The sequence below is a fragment of the Zonotrichia albicollis genome, chromosome 5 (genome assembly GCF_047830755.1).
Source record: "Zonotrichia albicollis isolate bZonAlb1 chromosome 5, bZonAlb1.hap1, whole genome shotgun sequence".
In the NCBI taxonomy this organism is placed as follows: Eukaryota; Metazoa; Chordata; class Aves; order Passeriformes; family Passerellidae; genus Zonotrichia; species Zonotrichia albicollis.
Genome location: NC_133823.1, coordinates 6,692,129 through 6,705,479, shown reverse-complemented (window position 1 = coordinate 6,705,479; position 13,351 = coordinate 6,692,129). Strand labels below are relative to the sequence as shown.

At 44.0% G+C, this 13,351-nt stretch overlaps 1 protein-coding gene across 1 annotated transcript; it reads right to left on the bottom strand.

Moving 5' to 3' along the window:
* Positions 1-2,169: 2,169 nt before the first annotated feature.
* TEX261 (testis expressed 261) lies at positions 2,170-13,351 on the bottom strand. Its single transcript, XM_074540683.1, has 6 exons — positions 13,181-13,351; positions 11,182-11,261; positions 9,892-10,045; positions 7,839-7,906; positions 6,038-6,140; positions 2,170-3,570 (listed from the first exon to the last, which is right to left on the bottom strand). The coding sequence occupies exons 1-6, from the start codon at positions 13,248-13,250 to the stop codon at positions 3,455-3,457; spliced, it is 591 nt and encodes a 196-aa protein (XP_074396784.1). The 5' UTR covers positions 13,251-13,351; the 3' UTR covers positions 2,170-3,454.

Here is a 13,351-nt window from a genome sequence, read left to right as displayed (position 1 = left end):
TCAACCTTCGATTCCCAGAATTTTCCACACTTCTTTCCCAAGATTTTCCACCCTCATTTCCCAGGATTTTCCATCCCTTTTTCCCAAGATTTTTCCAGGATTTCCCGCCCTCATTTCCTGGGATTTTTCCCCCTCCATTCCCACGATTTTCCCAAGATTTTCCACTCTCAATTCCCAGAATTTTCCAACCTTTCTCCCCAAGATTTTCCAGCATCCTTTCTCAAGATTTTTCCAGGATTTCCCGCCCTCAATTCCCAGAATTTTCCTGCTTCCATTCCCAAGATTTTCCACCCTCATTTCCTGGGATTTTCCACCCTTAATCCCAAAGATTTTCCATCCTCCATTCCCAAGATTTTTCCAGGATTTTCAACCTTTGATTCCCAGAATTTTCCACCCTTCTTTCCCAAGATTTTCCACCCTCAATTCCCAAGATTTTCCCAAGGTTTTCCACCCTCAATTCCCAAGATTTTTCCAGGATTTCCCACCCTCAATTCCCAGGATTTTCCTGCCACCATTCCCAAGATTTTCCACCCTCATTTCCCAGAATTTCCCATCCTCCATTCCCAAGATTTTTCCAGGATTTCCCCCTTCCATTCCCATGATTTTCCTGGGATTTTCCACCCTCAATTCCCAAGATTTTCCACCCTTTTTTCCCCAAGATTTTTCCAGGATTTCCTGCCCTCATTTCCTGGGATTTTCCCCCCTCCATTCCCAAGATTTTCCACCCACAATTCCCAGGATTTCCTGCCCACATTTCCAAGGATTTTCCACCCCTTTTCCCCAAGACTTTTCCAGGTTTTCCCGCCCTCAATTCCCAGAATTTTCCTGCTTCCATTCCCAAGATTTTCCTGTCTCATTTCCCGGGATTTCCCATCCTCCATTCCCAGAATTTTCCCAGGATTTTCCACCCTCATTTCCCAGAATTTCCCTCCCTCCATTCCCAAAATTTCCCACCCTCCTGGGAACCCCTGGAAAAAATCGGGATCCCCCGGAATTCCGCGTTGCTTTTCCTTAGGAACAACCCCAACCCCCGCCAACCCCATGGAATTCCATCCCAAATTTTGGGAATTTTTTCCCCCCAAAATCCCACAAAACCTCTGGCAGCTCCTCCTTTCCTCCATCCAAATAAAATCCTTTATTTCCCTTGGATTTGAGCCCACCTGGAATTCTTCCAAAAGCTCCTTTCCCAAAAATCCCAAATCCTCCATTCCTTGGGAATTCCCTTGGATTTGGATTTTTCCAGAATTTTTCCCTCCTTTTTCCGGTTGGAATTCAAAGATTTAAGGCTGGGAGAGGATTTTTTCCCAAATTTCCCTGAATTCCTGGAATTTTCCTGGAGGAAAATTGGGAAGGAGATGCCCCCCCAAAAAAAAACTGGAAAATGGAAATTCCTGATGGAAAAGAAGCAAGAAATTTTCCTGGATTTTTCATAAATCCTGGAATTTTCTGGAGTTTTTTTCCTGGATCTTTCCAAATCCTGGAGATTTTTCCCACATTTCTCCAATTCCTTGAATTTTCCTGGAATTTTCCTGGAATTTTTCCCAAATTCTGGAACTTTCCTCGAGTTTTTTCCTGGATTTTTCCAATCCCTGGAGATTTTTCCCAGAATTTTCCAAATCCTGGAATTTTCCTGGAGCTTTTTCCCAAATTTTTCCAAATCCTGGAGATTTTTTCCAGATTTCTCCAATTCCTTGAATGTTCCGGGAGATTTTCCCCAGATTTTTCCAAATCCTGGAATTTTCCTGGAGCTTCTTCCTGGATTTTTCACAAATCCTGGAATTTTCTTGGAGATTTTTCCCAAATTTTTCCAAATCCTGGAGCTTTTTCCCAAATCCTTTTGGTTTTTTCCCAGATTTTTCCAAATCCTGGAACTTTCCTGGAGCTTTTTCCCAAATCCTGGAGATTTTTCCCTGGATTTTTCCCAAATCCAGCTTTTTTTGAGCTCTCTCTGCCGCTTCCAGAGAAATTCCAGAACTTTGGAATTTCCTTTTCCTGCCCTTTCCAGATCCAAGAAAAAAATCCACAATCCCACAGGATGGGGAATGGGATCTGAATCCATGAATTTCCCTCAAAATCCTGGAATTTCTGTGACAAAATTCCATCCAAATTCCATAACCTGGCCATGGAGCCGGAAAAATCCCAATCCCAATAAAACCCCCAAGGAAAATCCAGGATTTTTCCATTTTATTCCCAATTTCTCTCATTCTCGGTGTTTATGGGAAAGTTTTTCCCAAATTTCCAAAGGTTTTCATCCCAAATTTCCTTTTCCTGGTGAAATATTGACGGATTTCCACGATTTTCTCAAAAATCTGATTCAGCTCCTGGAAAAATATGGAAAAAAAAAAAATCCCAGGAAAATCGGGATTTAAAGGAATTGGGAATTCCGGATTTTCCAGCCAATCCAGAGGGGGAAAAAAAAGGAAAAAAATCAACAAAAAATCCCAATCCAAGAGGTTTCAGAGCAAAATTCCAGCTTTTTCCAAAGGAATTTTTTTTAGGGAATTCCTCAAAAAAATCTGGATTGGGAATTCCCAAGCCTGGCTGGGGTGGGAATGGAAAATTCCAGAAAAAAATGGGAATTTTTTAGGATGGGAAAGAAGAAATTTACATCTCCCTTGGTGGATTTTCACCCTTTGGAGGAAAGGAGGGAAGGAAAAATCTGGGAATTCTCAACATTCCCCCCTGATCTGCAGAAAAATCTGGAATTCTGGGAATTCCTTGGAAAATTGAGATTTCCATGGAAAATCCCTTTCCCCAAGGCTTTGCTGGAGGGGAAAAAACTGGAATTTTCAGGATTTAAACCACCCAAATCCCAAAATTCTTCCAAAAAATTCCTATGGAAAATTTCCAGCCAGGACCTGCAGAATTCCCAAAAATTCCAACCCAGAATTACCAAAAAATTCCAACCCAGAATTCCTTAAAATTCCAGCTTGGAAATCCCAAAAATTCCAACCCAAAAATTCCCAAAATTCCAAGAATTCCCATGGAAAAATTCCAACCCAAAAATTCCAAAATTCCAACCCAGAATTCCCAAAATTCCAGCTTGGAATTCCCAAAATTCCAACCCAAAAATTCCCAAAATTCCAACCCAGAATTCCCAAAATTTCAGTTTGGAAATCTCAAAAATTCCAACCCAAAAATTGAGATCATTCCTTCTGGAAAGATGTGGAATTCTCTGGATTTATCCCGATTTTTCCCATTATTTTTTCTTTTCCTTCCCGGCTCTGTGGAACCCTCAGGAAAATCCAGGAGCAGCTTCCTCATGGAACCGAAAAATTCCCAAAAATTCCCAAGAAATCAACAGGAAAAAAAATCCCCCAAGCGTGATCGGCACCTCCAGGAGTGTCCAAGTCTTTGAATTCCCAAAAAATTCCTAAAAAAATGGCAAAATTTGGGATATTCCATCGGGGGGATCTTCTGGATATTCCCAAAAATTCCCGAATTTTCCCGAATTTCAGTAAATTTTCTGCCTGCTGGGCAGGATGGCTTCCTTGATGAAGGAGAAAATCAGGAGAATCCCGGAGCGTTTCCCTCTTTTCCCCTTGGTGAAATAATTGGAGACGACGTCGTCTGCGGGAAAAAAACGGGATCAGAATTCCAAAATTTTGGGGAATTTTGGTATTTTTTTGGGATTTTTAGGGAGCGGGATGGGATTTTCAAAGGATTCCCCACTGGGAATGTGGGGTTGGAGTTTTGGGGTAATCAGGGATTCCCAAAATTTATGGGGTTTTCCAAAGAATCCCAAAATTTTTGGGATAACAAATTTTTGGGATATTTGGATCATTGGTGATCCCTAAAAATCCCAAATTTCTGGGATATTTTAACCATTGGTGATCCCTAAAAATCCCAAATTTTTGGGAAATTCTGAGCCGACGGGAAGCCCCAAAAATCCCAAATTTCTGGGATTCTTTGAGCTTTTGGGATCCCAAATTTCTGGGATATTCTGAGCCTTTAAAAATCCCCAGGAATCCCAAATTTCTGGGATTCTCCAAGATTTCAAGGATCCCAAATTTTTGGGACATTCAGAGAATTTGGGGCACCCAAGAATCCCAAAATTTCTGGGGTTTTTGAGTCTTTGGGACCCCAAATTTCTGGGATATTCTGAGCCTTTGGTGATCCCTAAAAATCCCAAATTTCTGGGATATTTGGAGAATTTGGGGACCCCAAAAATTCCAAATTTCTGGGATTCTTTGAGCCTTTGGGATCGCAAATTTCTGGGATATTTTAACCATTGGTGATCCCTAAAATACCCAAATTTTTGGGATATTCAGAGAATCTGGGGACCCCAAAAAATCCCAAAATTTCTGGGGTTTTTGAGTCTTTGGGATCCCAAATTTCTGGGACATTTTGGTCATTGGTGATCCCTAAAAATCCCAAATTTTTGGGATATTCAGAGAATTTGGGGACCCAAAAATTCCCAAATTTCGGAGGTTCTTTGAGCTTTTGGGATCCCAAATTTCTGGGATATTTTGAGCATTGGTGATCCCTAAAAATCCCAAATTTTTGGGATATTCAGAGAATTTGGGGACCCCAAAAATTTCCAAATTTCTGGGATTCTTTGAGCTTTTGGGATCCCAAATTTCTGGGACATTCAGCGAATTTGGGGCACCCAGGAATCCCAAAATTTCTGGGGTTTTTGAGTCTTTGGGATCCCAAATTTCTGGAATATTTTGACCATTGGTGACCCCTAAAAATCCCAAATTTTTGGGATTCTTTGAGCTTTTGAGATCTCAAATTTCTGGGATATTCTGAGCCTTTAGGAAGTCTCAGGGAATCCCAAAATTTCTGGGATTCTCCAGGATTCCAGGGACCTTCAAGGATCCCAAATTTCTGAGGTTCTTTGAGCTTTTGGGATCCCCAATTTCCAGGACATTCTGAGCCTTTGGGAACCCCAAAAATCCCAAATTTCTGAGATGTTCTGAGTGGGATCGAAACTGGATGAGCTCAAAATCCTTTCCCACCCATTCCCATTCCTGACCCCATTCCCAATCCCAATCCCATTCCCAATCCCATTCTCGTTCCCATTCCATTCCCATTCCCAATCCCATTCCATTCCCAATCCCAATCCCATCCCCAATCCCAATTCCTGATCCCGTTCCCACGTCCAGGCTGCACCATGGAGGGAGGGCAGGACGTTCAATCCTTGGGATTCTCCAAGGGCTCAGAAATCCCAAATTTCTGGGCCTTTGGGATTCCCAATCCCTGGGATTCTCTGAGCCTTTGGGGACCCCAAAAATCCGAAATTTTTGGGACATTCTGTCTCTTTGATAATCCCCAAAATCCCAAATTTCTGGGACGTTCTGAGTGGGATTGAAAGCAGATGAACTCAAAATCTTTTCCCATCCATTCCCATTCCCGACCCCATTCCTGACCCCAATCCCATTCCCAATCCCAATCCCATTCCCCCATTCCTGTTCCCATCCCCATTCCCATTCCATTCCCAATCCCATTCCCATCCCCATTCCCGTTCCGATTCCCATTCCCAATCCCAATCCCATTCCTGTTATTCCCATTCCCAATCCTGTCCCTATTCCCGTACCCATTCCCATTCCTGACCCCAATCCCATTCCCAATCCCATTATTCCCAATCCCATTCCCAATCTCATCATCCCCGTTATTCCCATTGTTCCCGTTATTCCCAATCCCGTTCCCATTCCCATTCCCAATCCCATTATTCCCGTTGTTCCCATTATTCCTGTTATTCCCATTGTTCCCGTTATTCCCATTCCCATTCCCATTCCCGTTGTTCCCGTTGTTCCCGTTATTCCCAATCCCATTCCCAATCCCATTATTCCCATTCCCAATCCCGTTATTCCTGTTATTCCCTTTCCCATTATTCCCATTCCCGTTATTCCCGTTGTTCCCGTTGTTCCCGTTGTTCCCATTCCCAATCCCATTATTCCCATTCCCATTCCTGTTGTTCCCGTTATTCCCGCCATTCCCGTTGTTCCCGTTATCCCCGTTATTCCCATTCCCAATCCCATTATTCCCATTGTTGTTCCCGTTGTTCCCGTTATTCCCGCTGTCCCATCCCCACCTGCGGGGGTGACGGTGCAGGGCAGGACGTTCTCCCCAGCCGACAGCGACACAAAGAAGGCGAACGGGATCAGCCACAGGCAGAACGTGAAATAGGCCAGGACCTGCGGAATTCCCAACATTCCAGCTTGGAAATCCCAACATTCCAGCCCAAAAACCCCAAAATTCCTACCAAAAAAACCCAAAATTCCAAGAATTCCCATGGAAAAATCCAACCCAAAAATTCCCAAAATTTCAGTTTGGAATTCCCAAAATTCCAACCAAAAAATTCCCAAAATTCCAGCTTGGAAACCCCAAAATTTCCAACCCACAATTCCCAAAATTCCAGCCCAGAATTCCTAAAATTCCAACCCAAAAATTTCCAAAATTCCAGCTTGGAAACCCCAAAATTCCAGCTTGGAAACCCCAAAAATTCCAACCCAAAAGCCCCAAAATTCCAAGAATTCCCATGGAAAATTCCAACCCAAAAATTCCCAAAATTTCAGTTTGGGAATTTCAAAATTCCAACCCAGAATTCCCAAAAATTCCACCCAAAAAACCCCAAAATTTCGAGAATTCCCATAGAAAATTCCAACCCAAAATTTCCCAAAATTCCAGCTCAGAATTCCCAAATTTCCAACCCAGAATTCCCTAAAAATTCCAGCTCAGAAATCCCAAAAATTCCAACCCAAAAATTCCCAAAATTTCAGTTTGGAAACCCCAAAATTCCAACCCAAAATTCCCAAAAATTCCCACTCAGAATTCCCAAAATTCCAGCTTGGAAATCCCAAAATTCCAACCCACAATTCCCAAAATTCCAACCCAAAAATTCAGAAATTCCAGCTTGGAAATCTCAAAATTCCAATCCAAAATCCCAAAAATTCCATTAATTGCCATGGAAAATTCCAACCCAAAAATTCCCAAAATTTCACTTTGGAAATCCCAAAAATTCCAACCAAAAAACCCCAAAATTCCAGTTTGGAATTCCCAAAATTCCAACCCAAAAATTCCCAAAATTCCAAGCCCAAAAATCCCAAAAAATTCCAAAAATTCCTATGGAAAATTTCCAGCCAGGACCTGCAGAATTCCCTAAAATTCCAGATTGGAAATCCCAAAAATTCCCAACCCAAAAAACCCCAAAATTCCAAGAATTCCCATGGAAAAGTCCAACCCAAAAATTCCCAAAATTCCAGCTCAGAAATCCCAAAAATTCCACCCCAAAAATTCCCAAAATTCCAGCTCAGAAATCCCAAAAATTCCACCCCAAAAATTCCCAAAATTCCAGCTCAGAAATCCCAAAAAATTCCAAAAATTCCAATGGAAAATTTCCAGCCAGGACCTGCAGAATTCCCTAAAATTCCAGCTTGGAAATCCCAAAAATTCCAACCCAAAATTCCAAGAATTCCCATGGAAAATTCCAACCTAAAAAATCCCAAAATTTCAGTTTGGAAACCCCAAAAATTCCAATAATCATTCCCAGATTTTAATTAAAGATTCATTTCATTAATATTTTAATTAATTTAATTAAATCCATATAAAAAAAATTAAATTTATGAAAAAAAAAACCCAAAAACAATTTTATGGAAAAATTGGATTTTCCTCATTTTTTATATGGAATTTTGGGATTTTTCTCATGGAATTCCCAATTGGGAAAAATTTGGGGTTACATTTAAAAAAATTGAATTTTTAATAATTTATTTTTTTAATTTTTTCACATTTTAGGGATAAATTAAATTGGAAAAAAAAATCAATTTTATTTTGAAGAAATTGGGATTTTTCCAATGGGGAAAATGGGAAAAATTCCAATTTTTTTGGGATCTTACCTCAGAAAAAAGATAAAATTCCTCAGCAAAATATTGGAATGCCAGGTAGTGATTGAGCACGACCAGAACTGTGGGAAAAAAAGGGAAAAAAATGGGATCAGAATATTCCAGAAAGAAAATCCCAAATTTTGGGAGCTCAAATTGAAAAAAATCCCAAAAAAATTGCCCAAAAATTCCCAAAAAAATTTCCAAAAAATTCCCAAAAATTCCCTGAAAATCCCCAATAATTCCCTCAAAATTCCTTAAAAAATCCCAAAAAATCCCCTCAAAATTCCTTAAAAAATCCCAAAAAATCCCTGAAAAAATCCCAAAAAATCCCCAATAATTCCCTCAAAATTCCTCAAAAAACCCTGAAAAAAATTTTAAAAAAGCCCCAAAAATTCCCAAAAAATCCCTGCAAATTCTTCCAAAAAATCCTCAAAAAATCCCAATAATTCCCTCAAAATTCTTCAAAAAATCCCCAAAAAAACAAAAAAAAAATCCGCAAAAAATCCCCAAAAAATCCCCAAAAATTCCCTAAAAATCACCCAAAAATCCCCAAAAAATCCAAAAAAATTCCCCAGAAATCCCCAATAATTCCCTCAAAATTCTTCAAAAAATCCTAAAAAAATCCCCAAAAATCACCAAAAAATTCAAAAAAAATCCCCAAAAAATCCCAAAAAATCCCAAAAAAATCCCAAAAAAAGTCCAAAAAAATCCCAAAAAATTTCCCAAAAAAATTCCCACTAATTTCCCACTGATTCCCATTGGCCTGTGTGTGTTTCCTGACCGCAGGACAGCAGGAAGTTGGAGGAGCCGAGCGCCAGGCAGGGGAAGCTCTGCAGCAGCCCCACGTACACCCAGAACCCCAAATTGCTGCCACTCAGAGAACCCCAAAAATCCCCAATAATTCCCTCCAAAACTTCCCAAAAAATCCCCAATAACTCCCTCAAAATTCTTCAAAAAATCCTGAAAAAATCCTGAAAAAATTCAGAAAAAAATTAAAAAAAATCCCGAAAAAAATCAGAAAAAAATCCCAAAAAAATTCAAAAAAATCCTGAGAAAAATCTCAAAAAATCACCAAAAAATCCCCAAAAATTCCCAAAAAATCCCCAATAATTCCCTCAAAATTCTTCAAAAAATCCTGGAAAAATTCAAAAAAAATCCCCAAAAAATCCCAAAAAATCCCAAAAAAACCCCAAAAAAATCCCAAAAAATTCTTCAAAAAATCCTGAAAAATTCCCCAAAAATCCCCAATAACTCCCTCAAAATTCTTCAAAAAATCCTGAAAAAACTCAAAAAAAATCCTAAAAATCCCCAAAAAATCCCCAAAAAATCACCAAAAAATTCCCAAAAAAATCCCAAAAAATCATCAAAAAAATCCCAAAAATTCCCCAAAAAATCCCGAAGAAATCACCAAAAAATCTTCAAAAAATCCCCAAAAAATCACCAAAAAATCCCAAATAATCCCAAAAAAATCCCAAAAAAATCCCAAAAGATTTCCCACTAATTTCCCACTGATTCCCCAGTGCCCTGTGTGTGTTTCCTGACCGCAGGAGAGCAGAAAGTTGGAGGAGCCGAGGGCGATGCAGGGGAAGCTCTGCAGCAGCCCCACGTACACCCGGAACCCCAAATTCCTGCCACTCAGAGAACCCCAAAAATCCCCAAAAAATCCAAAAAAATCCCTCAAAATTCTTCAAAATATCCCAAATAATTCCCTCCAAAAATCCCCAAAAATTCCCTCCAAAAATCCCCAATAATTCCCTCAAAATTCTTAAAAAAATCCGCAAAAAATCACCAAAAAATCACCAAAAAATTCCCAAAAAATCAAAAAAATGACCAAAAATCCTGAAAAAAATCCCCAATAATTCCCTCAACATTCTTCAAAAAATCCTGAAAAAATTTTTAAAAAAGCCCCTAAAAAAATCTCAAAAAATCACAAAAAAAATCCCCAAAAAATCTCAAAAAATCACCAAAAAAATCCAAAAAAATCCCCAAAAAAATTCCAAAAAATCCCAAAAAAATTCCCACTAATTTCCCACTGATTCCCAGTGCCCTGTGTGTGTTTCCTGACCGCAGGAGAGCAGGAAGTTGGAGGAGCCGAGGGCGATGCAGGGGAAGCTCTGCAGCAGCCCCACGTACACCAGGTTGCTGAAGAGCCCCGAGGCCACCAGGAGGGCGGGGAAGCGCTCGAACAGGAACAGCCCCACCTGCACCAGAGAGGAGAACTGCGGGAAATGGGGAAAATGGGGATTAAATGGGGAAAATGAGAATTAAATGGGGAAAAATGGGAATAAAATGGGGAAAATGGGATAAAATGGGGATAAAATGGGAATATAAATGGGAATAAACTGGGAATAAAATGGGGGAAAAATGGGGGAAAGATAGGAAAAATATGGGGGAAAAATAGGAAAAAAAATGGGGGGAAATGGGGGGAAAGTGGGGAAAAAATGGGGGAAAATGGGGAAAAGTAGGGAAAAATGGGAATAGTGGGAAAAGTGGGGAAAAATTGGATTAGTGGGGAAAAATGGGGGAAAAGTGGGGGAATAGTGGGGAAAAATGGGAATAGTGGGGAAAAAATGGAGAAAAATTGGGGAAAAATAGGAAAGAAAAACAGGGGGAAATGGGATTAGAGGGAAAATGGGAAAAATGGGGGGAAAATGGGGAAAAATGGGGAAAAAATGGGAATATTGGGGAAAAAAATGGGGAAAAAATGGGGGTAAAATGGGGATAGTGGGAAAAGATAGGAAAACAATGGGGGGAAAATGGGATTAAGGAGGAAATGGGGAAAAATGGGAAAAATGGGGAAAAATGGGATTAGAGGGAAAATGGGGAAAAATTAGGAAAAAAAAGGGGGGAAATGGGAAATATGGGAAAAATGGGATTAGTGGGGAAAAATGGGAATAATGGGAAAAAACGGGATTGGGGGAAATGGGGATAAAAGGGAAAAAATGGGGGGAAAATGGGGAATAGTGGGGAAAAAAATGGGGGAAAATTGGGGAAAAATAGGAAAGAAAAATGGGGGGAAAATGGGATTTGGCATTTGGGGTATCTGGGATTTGAGGTTTTGGGGTTCCCGGGGATTTGGGGTATTTGGGGTTTGGGTATTTGGGGTATTTGGGGTGTTTGGGGTATTTGGGGTGTTTGGGGTGTTTGGGGTATTTGGGATATTTGGGGTATTTGGGGTATGTATTTGGGGTTTGGGGTATTTGGGGTATTTATTTGGGGTATTTGGGGTTTGGGGGATTTGGGGTGTTTGGGGTATTTATTTGGGGTGTTTGGGGTATTTGGGGTATTTATTTGGGGTTTGGGGTGTTTATTTGGGGTATTTATTTGGGGTTTGGGGTTTGGGTTCAGCTCTCACCCAGATCATGCCCTTGATGATCCTCCTGGTGGCCACCGTGTACTCCTCGATCAGCTCTGCCAGGTAATAGAGCCCGGCCGCTGCGGACACAGGGACACAGGGACACCCATGGCACCGGGGGCACCGAGGGCACCCGTGGCACCCAGGGCACCCATGGCACCCGTGGCAGCGGGGGCACCATGGGGACACCCATGGCACCAATGGCACCGGGGACTCCAAGGGCACCGATGGCACCAATGGCACCAAGGGCACCGGGGACAGCAGGGACACCGATGGCACCAATGGCACCAGGGACACCTCAGGGACACCAATGGCACCAATGGCACCGGGGACACCAATGGCACCAGGGACAGCAGGGACACCGATGGCACCAGGGACATTGATGGCACCGATGGCACCAGGGACACCACGGAGACACCAATGGCACTGGGTCACTGATGGCACCAGGGACACCGATGGCACCGATGGCACCGGGGTCACCGATGGCACCAGGGACAGCGGGGACACCAATGGCACCAGGGACACCACAGGGACACCGATGGCACCAGGGACAGTGGGGACACCGATGGCACCGATGGCACCGGAACAGCAGGGACACCGATGGCACCGGGGACACCTCAGGGGTGGCACCAGCCCACGGCGCCTTTGGGGACACCTGGGGAACCCCAAATTCTGAGCCCAACGGTCAGGGAGGGCTGGGACCCCAAATCTTGGGGACACCAAGAGACTCCCGGCCTTGGGGACACCCAGGGACCCCAAATCCTGGGGACACTCTGAGGGCTTGGGGACACTTGGGGACCCCAAATCTCAGGGTCACACTGAGCCCTTGTGGGACATCCAGGGACCCCCAAAGCTGGTGACACTCTGAGGGCTTGGGGACACCCAGAGACCACAAATCCTGGGGACACTCTGAGGCTTTGGGGACACTCAGGGACCTCCAATCTTGGGGACATCCTGAGGCTTTGGGGACACCCAGGGAACTCCAGTCCCTGTGGTGATTGAAGGGCTTGGGGACAGCCAGGGACCCCAAATCTTGGGGGGACTTTGAGCCCTTGGGGACACCAAGAGACTCCCAATGTTGGGTATTACCACAACAGTTGGGGACATCCTGAAGACTTGGGGACACCCAAGGACCCCAAATCTTGGGGACACTCTGAGAGTTTGGGGACACTCAAGGATCTCAAACCTCAGGGGCTTTCTGAGGGCTTGGGGACACTCAGGGACCCCAAATCTCAGGGCCACGCTGAGCCCTTGTGGGACACCCAGGGACCCCCAAAGCTGGGGACATTCTGAAGACTTGGGGACACCCAGGGACTCCAGTCCTTGGGGACACTCTGAGGGCTTGAGGACACCCAGGGATCTCAAATCTTGGGGACACTCTGAGGGCTTAGGGACACTCAGGGACTTGGGGACATTCTGAGCCCTCGGGGACACCAGGGACCCCAAAACCCTGGGACAATTTAAGGGCTTGGGGACACCCAGGGACCTCAAATCTTGGGGACACTCTGAGGGCTTGGGGACATCAAAGATCCCAAATCCTTGGGACACTCTGAGGCTTTGGGGACACCCAGGGACCCCAAATCTCAGGGTGACGCTGAGCCCTTGTGGGACATCCAGGGACCCCCAAAGCTGGGGACATTCTGAAGATTTGGGGACACCCAGGGACCCCAAATCTTGGCGACACTCTGAGGGCTTGGGGACACGCAGACACCCCAAATCTTGGCGACACTCTGAGGGTTTGGGGACACCCAGGGACCCCAAATCTCGGGGACACTCTGAGGGCTTAGGGACACTTTGAGCCCTTGGGGACACCCAGGGACCCCAAATCTCGGGGACAATTTAAGGCCTTGGGGACACCCAGGGACCCCAAAGTCGGCGCCACTCCGATCCCTCGCTGTCCCCGCCTCCCCCCGGTTCTCCCCCTCCCCTCTCCCCCGCCATATCGCCACACGGCCGGAGCGAACCCAATCCCTTCGCGCAGCCCCCGGGGCGCTCTCACCGATGGCCAAGGTGACAAAGGCCACCTGCACGAGCAGGGACAGCCAGCTGAGCACGTACATGAACCACATGGCGGGGCCGGGCCGCTCCCGGGGCCGCTGCTCCCGGTGCCGCTCCCGGGGCCGCTCCCGCCGCCGGAACCAGCGAGAGGCGGCACCGGAACCAACGAGAC

Coding starts and splice junctions, on each gene's coding strand:
- TEX261 (XM_074540683.1), bottom strand. CDS start 13,250: ATGTGGTTCATGTACGTGCTCAGCTGGCTGTCCCTGCTCGTGCAGGTG. Junction 11,262..13,180: donor CTTTGTCACCTTGGCCATCG/GTGAGAGCGCCC, acceptor CTGTGTCCGCAG/CGGCCGGGCTCTATTACCTG. Junction 7,907..9,891: donor CAACTTCCTGCTCTCCTGCG/GTCAGGAAACAC, acceptor TTTTTCCCACAG/TTCTGGTCGTGCTCAATCAC.